Below are 13,229 nucleotides of genomic sequence, written 5' to 3' on the forward strand. Positions count from 1 at the left end.
TGATGCCTTTGCCAGGAGAGGAAAAAAAATGACTGTAAATTTGCTTTGTTTTGATATTCAAATACTCCTTTCTGTGTATGTGCTAATGGGTACGCTGGTGTTATGGCATTATTAGAACAAAATATTCAGATGATTCCTAACAGAATTTGTGTTTCACAAGCTTCATGGAAATGTTGGCTTGGAAACTGGAGTAGTGTTAGAAGACTGCTTCTCCCAGGGGGTAATAACTGGCCCGAGCTGCTCTGTAGTGATGGGGGTTGGAGTGTGGGATCCAGGTGAATTCTCTCAGACAATGCTCCCTTCCCCAGCATGAAAGGAGCACCCTAAATACAGACCAGGGGGAGGCTCAGGCCCTCCTGCCCTTGATTCCTTTTCCTCATTTCCTTCCCAGTCTGTGGCATGTGAAAGGCTGTTTTGAAAGGACAGCTCTGCTTCTGTTGTGTAACAGCTCTGCTGAACCCAGGGCTGCATCCCCCAAGATCTCCTCTGGCTCCATCTGCTCTGTGCCTGGATTCCTCAGCTGAGGCCAGGCTGAGGCTCTTAGTTCTTCATTCCCACCCAAATGAGCAGCAAATCAATGCAGGCCTAATAAAAGATGATTGGGAATTGCTAATAGGAGTGTGGGAGGGCAGCCCTGCCTCCCAGAGCCAAGATGAGTATGGATTTTCCTGTGCCAGGGACTGTAAATGCTTCTGAGCTCCCCAGGGAGCCCTGGATGCTCACCCTCTCCCTTCTCCCTCATCATTCTCCCACTGCCTTGAAAAGGAACCTGGCAAAGGCAATTAGCTGGGTTAATTAGCTGGAGGTGGCAGGGAGGGCTCAGCCTGGGTGGGATGGAGCGAGCTGGGACAGGGTATGTGGTGAAGGCAAGGAGCCCCTCAGCCAGGGACAGGGTTAGATTGGATATTAGGAAAAAAATCCTAACTGTGGGTGTGGTCAGGCCTTTGCACAGGTTTCCCAGAGGAGCTGTGGCTGACCCTGCCCTGGAAATGGTTGGATAGAGCTTGGAGCAACCTGGGACAGTGGAAGGTGCTCATGGTGGGAGGTCCCTTCCGACACAATCCCTTCTGGCATTTTATTACAAGATCATCTGCCCTGTTCAGAGTTTGGTCCCACAGTACCTGTGTAGGGGCAGAAAGGGGAGAAATGAGGTCAGAGAGTGGGAACACAACTGGAAAGGTTCCCACTGCTTTGCTGGTAGGATCCCACTCCAGCTCCTGGTAGCTGCTCTCTCCATCTTGCCCTGTTTATAGACTCACATCTCTTCTCCCACCAGCAGCCACGGTCCCAGCACCCCAGAGGCTCCCCATCACTGATAGATCAGCACCAATAATCTCCCTGCTTCGCTCTGCACTCGGCAGCCAAACCCCTCCTGCCCTTCACGTTGGTGCTGCTGGGGGATGATGTATGAAATCCAAGTCGGTTTGATTCATACCAGTTGTGTTCACCTTGCAGAACAGGCTGTCACCAAAAATAATAAACCTCCTTGTTTTAATGCCTGGAGAGGCTGTCGGACGAGCAGCAGGACAGGTTTAGATCCTCTTCCAAGGAAAAGGACGCTTTTGAGAAAGACGGATTGCGAGCCACGGGATGGCTGCACGAACGGTAAATAATAATTAGAGCTGTGTCTGGAGGCTGCATGGGGAGCAGGGACCTGTCAGGCTTCCTGTGCCACTGTTGTTCTGGACAGGACAACTCCTGACCCCTGGCCTGTAAGGTCTAAATGGTGCTGCCAAGAGCAGGGGTGGGCAGTGCAGGGTGAGGTGACGTGTCACCCAGGAGAGAGGTGGCACAGCCCTGAGTGCTGCAGCTGCTGGTTTGTGCAGGGCTGGGGACAGGGTGGCTGCAGTTCATCATCCCTTATATCCACAGGCCTTTGCAAGAAGAGGAAAAACCCTGCTGGGCAGCTCTTTACCCCCTGATTTATAGTTCATCCCTTGAATTTTTCTCGTGCCACAGCACAATCCTTCCCTGAGCTCACGCCTGACTCCAGGAGGAATTTTCTTTGGAGTAAATGCACCAGCACAGTATCCAGTGAGGTTGCATCCTCATCTCTCTCCTTTTTGGGCTCACACCTGATTCCAGGAGGAATTTTCTTTGGAGTAAATGCACCAGCACAGTATCCAGTGAGGTTGCATCCTCATCTCTGTCCTCTTTGGGCAGCAGCTCAGATTATGCTGCCTGTCTTTGCCTGGCATCAGAGCTGCCTCCAGCAGGGTGCTGGGTGCCCCCAGCACAGCCCCTTGCTCCTTCTCCCTTTGGATGCTCTGCTGTCTCCTGCCTCGGGATGTGGTGCCCAAATCCCATCCTCCTCCATGTCCTGGAGCAGCCCACACGTGCACATGGCATTGAGGCAAAAAGGTATTAACCGGGGGAAAAGCTAACCACGTTTATTGAACTGCAAAAAAGGTTGTTTTTACATCCCTTTATTGGAATATAAAGACAGCTTTTATAACCTTTTAAAGGGGCATAAAAGCAGCTTGGAGACCAGAAACCTCGCTCCAGTGGAAGGCAGGGGAAGGGAAAGGGAAACGGAAAAGGCAAAGGAGGAGAGCAAACATCTGTTCTGAGGTCAGGAGCAGCTGAGGGGCTGGCTGGAGCCAGTGAGATCCCGGGTCTGAGGTGGTTGTGGTGTCACCTCTCTCAGGGAGGTTTACAGCCCTCGCTGCTGCCCACAGCCCTGCTGCTGGGCTGGGACTGTTCCTCCCCTCTCCAAGAGCAGAGCCCTTCCAGGAGAGGGAGGTGTTGGACTTAATGAACTCACCTCTTTCATTTTTCACCCCAGTCTTCTGTGAATAAATCCTGCTTTGGCTTTACTCCTCCTGGAGTGAGGGAGGAGGGAATGTGTAAAGGTCTGGCCTTGAGGCTGGAAGGAAAGTTTGCTCTGTGACTGCTCCAGCCTCTCTGGGGCTTCTGGGTGGGCCAGCTCACAGCCTCGGTGGCCCAAAAAGCATTACTTAATTTGGGATCTGGGGCTGGCACACTCATGGCTGGTGTGAAAAATGACTATCACTTGTTTTTAAAATTTTAAAAGTTTAATAGTAATAAAATGGTTATAAAAATAGTAATATAATTGGAGTAATAATAATTTGGACAATTTGAATTAGGACAATATGAGACAACAAATACAAAGAGTTACAGATGTCTGGGTACCTTTTCTGGGCAGCATGAGCCCGAAAAAGGACCCATGTTGACAGAGGATTAACCCTTAAAAACAACAGCCTGTTGCATATTCATACACCTCATACATGATGCATAAATTCCATTCAAACACAGGATTCTGTCTGGTCATTGTCAACTTCTTCCTCCAAATCCTGACAGCGCCTTCGAGGTGGGAAGAAGTTCGTTTCTTCTGATAATGGAGCAATAAATTATTTTTCTCTGAAAGATTCAGGTGTCCTGTAGCTGCTATCTCAGTACAAGTCCTTTTTTTAAAAAAAGTCTCTTACACAGCATAGTTTCTATTTTAACAATTTTTATAACCTGAAACTATATTTAACACACCACTTAAGAGAATTAATACAGCATCATTTTCTAACACAACATATATAACATTCATTTGAATATTTGCGAAAAGCCAATCATAAAACACATGCATTTTTCACAGCTGGGATATCCTCTGCCCCCCAATATTTTGGGATAGGCACAAGGGTGTGCTGCAATCCCTCTCCTCCTTGCCCACCCAAATCAGGTCCAGCTGCTGTTGGGGTGTGGTGGAGAGCAGCACCTTCAAATCCAGCAGGAAGCTCCTTCAGCTGTTCCAGAGCTCCTGGACAATGCTCTGAAAGCATTTGGCATTGCAGGTGGGTCGAGCCCAGCCAGCTCCTGCTGGCTCACTCCTCCCAGGCCAGAGCTGGATTTTCTCCACCCACTGGGGGAGATGTGCCTTTTCCCTTGCCTTGTTCCCTCAGCGGTGGCTCTGACACGACATTAAGAGAGGAGAGTGACCTTTCCACCAGGCTGCAGCTTCAGGGAGGGGAGAGCTGAGCCCTGTCTGCAGCAGGGCACCGCTGGAATACGGATGGGTCACAGCGCTCCCTTATCTCCACGCCATCTCCCAAATAATAATCTTCCCCAGATAATGTTGTAGGGATGTAAAGAGGACGGGAGCAGGAGCAGCTGCTTCTAATTTCACTTCATGGGGAGGGAGGCGATGCTGAGAGCACCCCGCATTCTCGGCACATATTTTTCATCATTATAGGCAGAAATGCCAGAGCTCTGACAGATATTAATGCAGTTCACACCGGGAGAAAATCTTCTTTCCATCAGGCTCCATGTGCAGCAAGAGGGCAGTGCCATTTGCAGCCCTAGGGAGGATGTGTTTGAAAGGTGATGTGTTTTTTACCTGGGAAGTTTTATTCCCAGACAAAGTTCTGTTTGGAGAAAGGGCACCTGAACCCATCCCACTGTGGGATCACCCTTCACTGACCTGGCTGAAGGTGCATTTGCAGCACTGCTGGGAATTAATCTGGATTTTGGAGTAACTCAAATTCCCCTCTGCCAGCTCTGTCATGTCTGTGTGTCACCACAGGGGTGTGATTGTCCCATGGAGCAGTTTTGTGACCTGGGCTCCCATTCTCCCTTGACCCACAATGATTCTGTGAGGTTTTCAGACTTATCCCACAGGGAACTGCACCTCCTTGCACCCCTCAGCCTCCTTTTATTTGCTTATCCCACTAAATATTCATCAGTAACATTTAAGACAAAGGAAAGAGATAATTACAAGGGGAGAGTTTTTTTGCAGTATTAAAGGTTAACAGAATTCTTGGCATTTGTGCCTTGTCGATCTCCATGTAATTATGCTCATTTCCCAGAATTCAGAGGCGACTGTGCCTGTTAACGCTCAAAGATGGTACCCCGGGAATTAAATTTATGAGATCATTTCTCAAAATCTTCAAATTCAAACCAAGCATCTTGCTTAATGGCATGACTATTATTAATATTATTCTTGGATGCAGAGAGCCAGTGAGGGTCAGAGGACCAGTGGCAAAACTCAAATTGATACAGGTGGAGACGGTGGATATTTTTCCCAAGGAATGCACTCCAGCAGTTTGGCAGCTTCAGGGAAACAGGCTGGCAAAAGATGGGTGCTGATTTGAGGTGAAAATGGGAAAAAGCCCATTTTGGGCAGCAGCTGATGGGGACTCTGGAAGGACAGCTTGGTTTGGAGGTGGCTGCTCCCGGTGTGGAGGCAGGTGCAGGCAATAGGGAGATCAGGAGAGGCTCATTCCAAGGATGCAGAACACCTGGCAGTGGGCTGGGCTTTCACCCAGCACAGCTGAGCACAATCAGTGCTTTTAAAAGAGGGATTTTAGGGGCTCTGCTCTTAGTTTTTGCTCTTTGTTGCATGTGGTCATCTAAACTGAGGTATGTGCTCCTCCCCTGTTGTCTGCTTCTCCTGGTTCTGTAGGGACTGAGCAGTTTTCTGCTCAGAACGGGTTTGGGGATGGAAACTGGGCTGGAGGGGGTGAACCAGGAAGGCTTTTTGCTGCTCCCTGCAGTTGAGGCTGTGTGTGATATCCAGATGGGCTGGGGAAGGCTTGGCTCAGTGTGTTTGCCTTGGGACCATCCCAGGAGGAGGCACAGCAACTCCTGGAGCTGCTTTTCCAAACAGTTACCCAGCACAGAGCCCCCAGACTGCGGGCAGAGCCTCAGAGGGGGTAGAACATTGTGTTTTCACATTTAAGGGAGCCGTGCTGGAGCTCTCAAATATCCATGGTGAGATCTGAGGAGTGCCTGGCTTTGCTTTTCAGCTCATTCAGCTTTTTCCCCTTTTCACTGACTGCAAGGATTGAGTGGTAGAGCTCTGGGTTAATGTCACACACTTATCAAATGCCATTAGATGGATAATGACATGGCTTTATCCCACGTCATCACTGTCCCTGGCACCCGAGCTAATCAAACGCTGCTGGGGATGCAGAGTCTGTATCAAAGGTGTTCTTTGGGCTGTTCACACAGCAGCATAAGCTCTGAGAAACAGATTTATGTGAAATCAATATTGATTTGTACCAAGGATCAATCCCAGTTCATAATTCTCACTGTGCTAGTGTGGCTTGGTAGCTCTTTGATCAGTTTTTTAACTCTGCATAGATGTTTGATCTGGAGCCTGGACCTGCACAGGTGCCACTCCATAAATGTGAGTGCCTGGTTGGGTTGCTGTGAGAGGCCCAGACACTGAGGGCTGTGGGGGAAAGGACCAACCCAAAGGGAAAAGTGAGGCCTTGAGGGCTGCTCTGCATCCTCCTGATCCCAGCTGCAGCACTGCCTGGCCCCTCTGCAATGCACAAACAATCCCGGGATGGTTTGGGTTGGAAGGGACCTTAAAGCTCCTCCAGTCCCACCCCTTGACACAGGCAGGGACACCTTCCATTGTCCCAGACTTCTCCATCCAGCCTGGCTTTGAACACTGCCAGGGATGAGATATTGAGTGTTGGGAAAATGGATCCACAAACACCACAAGTTGATATCCATAAAGGAAACAAAGGAGTCCGGTAACTTTATTTGAATAAAGGCAGAGGCCATGGGGCATCCCCTGGGATGTCTCCAATTTTTGGTGGATGCAGCCTCCTTTTTATCCCAATTTCCCTTCTCTTTTTCCCCATTTCTGAGGCACTTGAGAGGTTCAGACTCCCTGATACACCTGACACCAAAGATTCCCCTCTAATGTATAACCCTCCCCTTAAATTTCTAATTCTTTTGGAATTTAGGGGGTTTTCTTCCCCATTGTTTCTTTCATCTTTCAGTGTTCAATTTAATTTTTCAGCAAACCTAAAGTTTAAAGTTTGTAAAAACCAATATCTTATTCCATTCATCAATCAGTGGAATCCTTCCCATTGTTTCTTTTCTCTCCCAGTGCTGGTTTTATGTACCAGCAGACCCACAGCTTGTTTGGAAAGACAAATCCACTGTTCCTCTCACTGAGTATCCCCAAGAATGCTGCTGTGTTTTAGTGCTGGCAGTGCTCTGCGGGACATTTTGGCTTTCCTTGGGTATGCTTTGGGTTACCTGGTGAGATGGTGCAGGGAGTTCAGCCCTGTGCCGGCTTTGCAGGACCAGTTTGGGACAGATTTCCATCTATTTCCATGTCACCTGCCCCTCCAGCCCCTTGGCTGAGGCTTTGCAGCTCAGCCTGGGGTGCCCTGGAAGGAGTTAATTCGTGCTTGAAAATTCCGAAGTCCCTGAGCACGACGAGAGCAAGCGACAAACCCGAGCCCAGCAGTTTTTTAAAGGGCAAACAAAATGTTCCTTTTTTTTTTTTTTTTTTTTACTGCGAGGCACTTGGTGCAAAGTGCAGGCAGAGCAGGGCAGCGTGGCTTCAGGGGAAGGCTCCCAAAAGCACATTTTATTTAAATTTAATAGGATGGTTACTGTAAGTTTATCTAAACTGCAGTTAAATATTAACAGCATCTCTAGCAGGGATTAATGGGGTCTCCTGCGTTGTTTTTAAACACCGAGAGGAGGGTGCTGGGAGTCCCTGCCTGAGAGGCATTGAGCGCCCATGAGGATGCTGCCTGCATTCCAAAACCTGCCCTAGAAACAGCCCTGAACAGGCGATTCCTCCAGCTCGCATGGGAATGCCTTTGGGGCTAGAAGGGCTCCGAACGGCTCCGGCCAAGTAAGGCTCCCAATTATTGTTCTTTAATTGGGGCCACGGCTAACGAGGGGATAAATGAGGCAGCGAGCGGAGTTAGAGCCCCGCGTCCTTTGTGGCTTTGGTGAATGGCTGTAGGCACCGAGAGCTCAGCAGTTATTCAGGAAAAGCTCCCCCGGACTCGTGTGTCATTCACCTGACTAATGCCAAGGAAATTAAGCACTTTTTGTGCAACTCGGAGCTTATTGGAGAATAATGTGGTATGCGATAGCACGGCTGGCGTTGTAAAATCGTGTTTTCATTTGGAAGGAACGAGAGTGTCTCGAGCATAAATTACGTTTCTGATCATATTTGGCCATTTCAGATTAAAAATAAATTTCCACTTTGGGGCTATAGATTGCCATCTATCAACTCCCTGAAAAGGGAAAAAAGGAATTAAAAGGAAAATCTGGCTGTCAGAATTGCCTCGCTATGACCTACTTATTGAAAGTAGTTTTTTGTTCTCCAGGAATGAAATCCATTGGTGTGGGGAGGTGTAGGATTGTATGGATAAAGGTTTGCAGACAGGTCTGTAGGATGGGAGGATCTTTAACTTGGACCTACAATAAAGTACAAGATAGAGTCGTGCTGGATACTTGGGAGGAAGCCGGAGAAAATGCAGCAATGTTGTTGTTTCCCTTGATAGAGGAACTTGAACTGCGAATTTGCATCTGATTATCGGCCTTTGGGACCAGATCTGCAGATTAGCTGCTTAGGGCTTGGTTCTGCATGAAAAGCCCGAGATTGGGGCAGTGTTTGCTGGGAGGGTCCTTGCAGAAGGAATCGGTTCCCTTCCAGCAATCCAAATGCCAGCATTCTTCCCTGTGGAACGTTTTTGGGGCTGATTTGCTCCCTGCTCTGCCTCTGAACCTCCTCCCCAGCTATCCACAGAGATGCTCCTTTGGGAAGCAAACCCACAGGGCCTTGCTCCTTCTGACCCTTCTCCACCCAGGATTTCAGCATCCTCCCATGGGGAAAATCCTTTTTCTGGCTTGTCGTGCATCACTTCCCACCCTGTCCAGCCCTTGCTGCTCCCGCTGCCCTGTTTGTGGTCTCTGCCAGGAGAGGGGGGCCTTTAGCCTTGCTGGAAAGGAGAGCAGTGAGATAAAGACACACCTCGAGTGTGCTGTGCTTGGTTCTGTTTGCCTCCTGCCTGTTGCTCGAAACGAGGAGGAAAAAAAAGAAAAACACTTTCACCTGAGTAGGAAGAAAGGGAAGAAGCTGAAAGCGAGAGGCTGTTTGGTGCTCAGATGGGCTCAGCCCGTGTGCAGCAAACTCTGCTGCTGCTGTGGTCAAAACCCAATGAAGGAAAAAAGACTCTCTCATCCCCAGAGCAGGCTACAAAGCTCTCTTTCTCTCGCTGCTGAACCTTCACAGCTGGACTCAGTTGCTGGCTCCACTGCTGCTGGAGCAACTGAATTATTTAAAGGAACCTTGATTTGGTTTTCTCTTTGCTGTTTTCCCGCGTTGTGTTTATTGTCTATAGATATTTTTATAGTCCGAAGCAATTACAGCTGTCAGAAAAGAGACGAGCTGTGACAGGCTGATTTATATGTACATTGTATGTATGCAAGAGAGGGAGGGAGACCAGGGATTCTGCCGGGCTTTAGTATGCAGGAGCATATTGGATGTAAATTCCTTGGGATTTTCAAACAATGCTGCTGATGATCTCCTAACAGTGGGCCAAATTCAGCCCTGGCAAGGGCTGGAACAGCTCTGCAGGTCACATCTGCCCCAGCCTCGCATGATTTCAGTGCAGGGAGGCGTTTTTTCGCTGGTAATTTAAGATGCTCCTGGCGATGCGGGGCTGAATTCCGTGTTAAAAGGTTAACTGGCTGTGGTTATTGGAATCCCTCTGCTTTTGCTGACACAGGAGTTGGTCTCTGCCCGTTCAAAGGAGCGGCCCCACAAAGAGCGAGCTCTTGTTGTGATGGTGCTGCAGGTATCCCAGCGGGGTCCCCATTCTGCCAGGGGTGCCTGGATGCTGCAGCGATCAGCAGGATTGCTGTGTTTTATTCCTTGCTGTCTTGTACACCCTGATGCAATGACACAGCCCTGGACAGCCTTTCCCCCTGCCTCTGACGGTCTCTCCTTGCGCAGCGAGGTTTCAGAGACCCCTCCCATGTAATTTGTGGCCCCAAAGGATCCGCTGAATGCGGCGTTCCCCCCTCCCTTGCCAGTTCTGACAGGCGAGTTCACTGCGGGGATTAAAGTCCTTGCGCCAAGAGCTGGGGAAAGCTGCCGTTTCCTCTGGGAAAACACAGGACTGGAGGCAGCACGTCCCACCAGCGCTAAATTCAAGGAGCACAGAACCTTCAGACAAGAAAAAAGTAGAGAGACTTGCAGAGCAATCCCCTTCTCGTATGACCAGCCAGCATGCACAATAATAATAAAGCTTTATTTGATGGAGTGTTTCCTCTGCCCGGCACAGCTCATAATGTTTTAGAGATTAAATAGCACAGTTAGTGAATTAAGCAGTAGTTTACAGGGGATTCGGAGACTCCGGGGATTAGTAACGGGCTATGGATCCTTTCACATCTAGGTCACCAGTTTGAATCCAGCTCAGGTTGCCAGCAACAAACTCAAAAACAACAACAAAAAAACCCCACAACCCCACGTTGGTGCCGTGCAAAAGCTGCTGAGCACACGGTGGGGGAATGGAGGGAGGATTTTTGGGTAAGGCAAGGCAGGGAAGGCATTGGGCACAGCAAGGGGGAGATCTGGTGTTCCCTGAGGCTGGGCTGTGACAGCTGGGGGCTTTGAGGGGTGCAGCACCCCAAGAGCTGTGATTTGACTGCTGCCTCCAGGACTCTGTGCTCTGAGGATGCTCCCCAGCACCTTTTTACCAGCATGGAACTGTGCCTGGAAATATTAATGTGTTTAGCCACTAGCGGAGGGAAGGAGGAATTACTCGGCATAAGCAAATGTGATATTTGTTAAATTATGAGCTGATAAAAAGTACACGGGGACCGTGCTTGCGGCTGGGGAGGAATTTGCCACTTTAAGCTCACGCTGTGTCTGTGAGGTGCGGGGAACCAGCAGGACACGCTCCTGCTTCTCCTCATCATCACCTGGCTGGGGGGGATATCACCCGTGCCTCAGTTTCCCCTCCTGCACAGTGACTTTGCCGCCTGGGATGGGGAAGGTGCAGAGGTAGAGGAGGGCACAGGGGAGAGTTGTGCGGTGCTGGCTGCGGGACGCAGGTAAGCGCAGGGGGAGAGAGGAGAAGAGAAGGAAGGGGGTCTTGCCATCCCCCCGCAGAGCGCGGCGCGGCGGGGGTTAATGTGCGTGTCCTCCCGCGCATCCCGCCCCGCTGCCGCCCGCCCTGCCGCCCGCCCGTGTGCGGGGCTCGGGCCGTGCGGGAGCCGAGGCGCCGGGCAGCGCTGGAGCCGCTGCCATGACAACCCCGGGGATGCTGCCGGCCGGGGCCGGGGTGCTGCTGCCGCCGCCGCCCCCCCGCGTCCCCCCCGCCCGCCGCTGAGGCCAGCCAGGGGCTCCGGCAGCCTGACATCCCCGCATTCTGCATCCCGCCGTCCTCGCATCCCAATCCTGCATCCCGCCTGGACCAGTCTCCCGGCAGCGGGGCGGGAGGAGAGGAGCTGCAGGGCATCCCGAAGGCTTTTGCTCGCTGTGCCTTCTCGCGTCTGGACACCTTTGCTAGCTCGCCTCGGGGGTGTTTTTTGGGGTTTTTACTGGTTTTTGGACTGCCCCCGCCTCGGGACAAGCGTGCGGGAGCGGGGTACAGCCGGGCCCCCCCGGCGCCTCCTCGCCCAAGTGAGCCTCGGACTGCTGCCCGAAGAACCGGCTCGCCCAGCACCTTTGCCACTTCTCCTCCTCCTCTTCCTCCTCCTCCCCCCGGCCCTCCCGTCCTCCTCCCTCGCCCGAGGACAGCGGGACTCCCTCCGATGCCGCTCGGCAGGCTCAGCGCTCGCAGCCAGCCTTGCCGGGGGCTCTCCTGATCTCCGTGGAGCTCCGCAGCGCTCGCCCCGGTGGTTTTGCTCCCCCCCATCCCTCCTCTCCACCCACCCCTTCCCCCTTTTCGCCTTGTCGGGTGTGTTTTTTGCCTGTTGGAAAAGTCCCCGCTGCCCAGGATGGGGGTCGGTGGGTGCTTGGCCCTGCCCTGGAGGTGCCTGGTCGTCCTCTGTCTCAGGCTGCTCTTCCTTGTGCCCGCAGGAGTGCCCGTGCGCAGCGGAGATGCCACCTTCCCCAAAGCCATGGACAACGTGACAGTGCGGCAAGGGGAGAGCGCCACGCTCAGGTAGGAGCAGCTGCACGGGGGCTTGGGGGGTCGGGGGGTCTCGCTTGCGTGGTGACTTTGGGGTCGTGACTCAGTTTCCCCGCGGGGGATGCGCCATGCCGGTTGGTGGTATGATGGTACCAGGCAGTGAGATGAGAGATTGGAGTGCCAGGGGACTGGATTTGGGCTCAGCCCTCCCAGTTGTGCTCGGGAAAGTTACTGGGGGATGAAAAATAAGGGACTGTGTTCCCTTTTGGCGTCCTGCCCCACAGCAGTGCGAGGCAGGGGCTCCATTGCTTCTGTCGGTACCGTGGCTCGGGCGCTTCAGCTGCGTTCGGCGCAGATAAATCCTGCTCTGCTCCTGGGGTGTCTTCACTCGTGTCAGACCGCCCCAGCCTGGGGAAAGGGGGAGTTGGTGACCCCCTGGTGTGGCTTTGTGCCTTTATCTCAGGTGCAGACCTGCTGGAATTGGGAAGAGCAGGACGGGGCAGGTTAATTCTCTGTTCCTTAAAAACCCCCGTGCTCCAGAGGCAGGGGCTGCTGCTCCCTGGCAGCGTTCCCTCCCTGGGAAGGGGAGAAATGGGGGCTGGGCGTTGCACCAGGGTCCTGCCTCCTGCAGCAGCGATCCGAGGGGTCCAGGCGCTGCCAAGGAATCCGTAATTCAGCTCAGCATAATTTCTGGGACATCTTATGCCCAGACACTCGTCCCTGTCCTCGCAGCAGATGGGCGCAGTCATCCCAGAGGATGTTTGATAGGGACATTAAAAATCAAAAGCCAGGTTTTAATTGCAGCGCTGGGAAGCGGCGCTTGCAACTCCGGCATGCTCGGGAGCGACTTTGCTCCTCAGGAGCTTTGCATAGGTGACACCAACATCTGCGGGGCCAGCTGGGCGTGTGCGGTGACACTGCACTCCTGCTTTGGGCCAGCCCGTGGAGAGGGGCCGAGCCAGTGCAGGAGAAAAAGCCCCGGGAGGAATTTCAGCAGGAATTTTTCTGCAATTCCGTTGTTTGATGCCAAAACTTGTGTCCCCCTTCCCAGCTCTTTGGAGGGTGGGATTTGTGTTGTGGCCATTTCTCTGGGTTTGTCTTGTGTCATGGCACAACTGGGAGAAGAGGCTGGAAAAGGTGGCGGAGATGGAGGACAGTGTCTTGCTTAGGAATTTGAGCTTGGCTTAAAAAAGTAGCAGCTCCTTTTCTTTCCTGAATTGCTGTGTTCTCCCAAGTGCCAAAATTCCAACAGATCCTGCTGTCAAAGAGGGAGAGGTTTGGGTTACTGGGGGTCTGGGCAGTGAAACACTCGGGGTGGCAGCAGCTGAGTGGGTGCTCTGCAAACTTGTGAGAAGAGGCTCTTGTGGGGGCCTG

The 13,229-nt window shown here is 51.9% G+C and overlaps 1 protein-coding gene across 4 annotated transcripts in view; it reads left to right on the forward strand.

Moving 5' to 3' along the window:
• The window catches only part of LOC132083618 (protein CEPU-1), a 391,422-nt gene that overhangs the window by 231,578 nt on the left and 146,615 nt on the right, over positions 1 to 13,229 (forward strand). For 2 of the 4 annotated variants that reach the window (XM_059488401.1, XM_059488403.1), the window contains exon 1: positions 11,643 to 11,888. In XM_059488401.1, coding sequence (XP_059344384.1) covers positions 11,722 to 11,888 — 167 coding nt within the window. In that variant the 5' untranslated portion in view covers positions 11,643 to 11,721. Of the gene's footprint in view, positions 1 to 11,544; positions 11,620 to 11,642; positions 11,889 to 13,229 lie in introns of those variants that run through there. The other 2 variants (XM_059488404.1, XM_059488402.1) reach the window with 2 other exon arrangements.

Source organism: Ammospiza nelsoni, chromosome 24 (assembly GCF_027579445.1).
Source record: "Ammospiza nelsoni isolate bAmmNel1 chromosome 24, bAmmNel1.pri, whole genome shotgun sequence".
In the NCBI taxonomy this organism is placed as follows: domain Eukaryota; kingdom Metazoa; phylum Chordata; class Aves; order Passeriformes; family Passerellidae; genus Ammospiza; species Ammospiza nelsoni.